Source organism: Galeopterus variegatus, unplaced genomic scaffold (genome assembly GCF_000696425.1).
Source record: "Galeopterus variegatus unplaced genomic scaffold, G_variegatus-3.0.2 Scaffold5630, whole genome shotgun sequence".
In the NCBI taxonomy this organism is placed as follows: domain Eukaryota; kingdom Metazoa; phylum Chordata; class Mammalia; order Dermoptera; family Cynocephalidae; genus Galeopterus; species Galeopterus variegatus.
The window spans coordinates 78645-80085 of record NW_007731741.1 but is presented as its reverse complement, the minus strand read 5'-3'; the positions used below and the strand labels follow the sequence as shown (position 1 = coordinate 80085).

The 1441-nt window shown below is 52.6% G+C and overlaps 1 protein-coding gene across 1 annotated transcript in view; it reads left to right on the top strand.

Annotated features, from left to right (window-relative positions):
• The window catches only part of TIMP3 (TIMP metallopeptidase inhibitor 3), a 65834-nt gene that overhangs the window by 51744 nt on the left and 12649 nt on the right, over positions 1-1441 (top strand). Inside the window, exon 2 of the mRNA XM_008589742.1 lies at positions 967-1049. Within this exon, the coding sequence (XP_008587964.1) occupies positions 967-1049 (83 nt within the window). The remainder of the gene's footprint in view (positions 1-966; positions 1050-1441) is intronic.

Genomic DNA, 1441 nt, shown 5'->3' with positions numbered 1-1441 from the left:
GTAAGAGAAATGTACTGTCACTCATAGCAGGCGTGCAGTAAATGGGAGCTGTCTTTATTGTATTAATCCTTGCATGGTCAGCCTATTCCATTTTTGGTGGTGATGATGATGATGATGCTATTAATAGCACTTATCTAATGTAAACTACATCCAAGATAGTGTCAAGAGCTTCCCATGCAACATCTTGCCTAATCCCTTCAATTAAGGAGATTGGTACTGTTATGACTCCTGCTTTATAGAAGAGGAAATGGAAGCAAGAAACAAAGTTACTGACTTGCCTACAGTCACAACAGACCTAAACTGCAGAGCTGAGACTGAAACTGTTCGGTTTGGCTCCTGAGCTCCCCTCCCAATTGCTCCCTCTTCCACCACATCTGCACTGAGCTGGTCTCTGCTGCATCCCTTGCTCTCCGAGAGCTGTGCACCGAGGGCCCATCAGAATGCCGACTGGGGGCACTGAGGGATGCAGAGGTGCATTGCAACCCGTGGACACGTCAGGACACGGCGGATTTACACATGCAGAGGAAGAGCCCCAAGTGATGTGAAGGTTGGGAAGGGGTCCCGGTAGAAAGAGAACAGGTCTGGGAGACCATGGCACTGTCAGATGGGCAATGGAGGGAGGACAGAGGCTCTGCCAGAAGCAGACTTTGGATTATGGTGAAACCACAGTCATGAAATGCTCCCAAGGTGGGGGATGATGGAATTTCTGGGGCCAGCAATTGTGAACATTCGGGGTAATCAACTCGAACGATGGCTGCTTCTCTTTCTCCTCCACCCCTCCGTCTCACCCCGGCTTCTCTCAGAATTCTCACTCTTCTAAGCACAATCATCTATTCGAGCTGGCTCAAAGGTAGGAGAGCAATTCCAGACGCCGTGGGGGTTAGCAAGCCCACCCTGAGATGCTGCTGCTGATGTGCTACAGGCTTCTGTAACCTCCTCCCTGTCTCTGTCTTGCTCTCTTTGCAGTGATCCGGGCCAAGGTGGTGGGGAAGAAACTGGTGAAGGAGGGGCCCTTCGGCACACTGGTCTACACCATCAAGCAGATGAAGGTGAGTGACCTCATTGGCCTGGCTCCAGGAGGGGTTCTGAGGTTTTTGCCAGAAGAGTTGTGGCCAAGGGAGGCAAAGTGGCTTGGAACCGGGGTGTGTGTTCACTCAGTGCCTAAGCCCCAGCCAGAACCAGCCCTCCCGCCTTGCTGGAGAGGGAGCTGCTGAGGCAGCAGAAAGGCATGGGTGGGTGGGGGCTGCTTCATCCCAGAGCCAGTGCAGGTGGACTCACTCAGAGGCACGTGTGAAGAGGCTGAGCTTTGGAACCAGAAGGCAGGTAGCTTATTACCTGGCCACAGTGAGACCTTGGCCAAGTCACTGTCCCTCTGTGGGCCTTAGTCTTCCCAGACTAATTGCAAACTGAGGGGTTGGACTAGATCGTCTCTGTTGGCTCT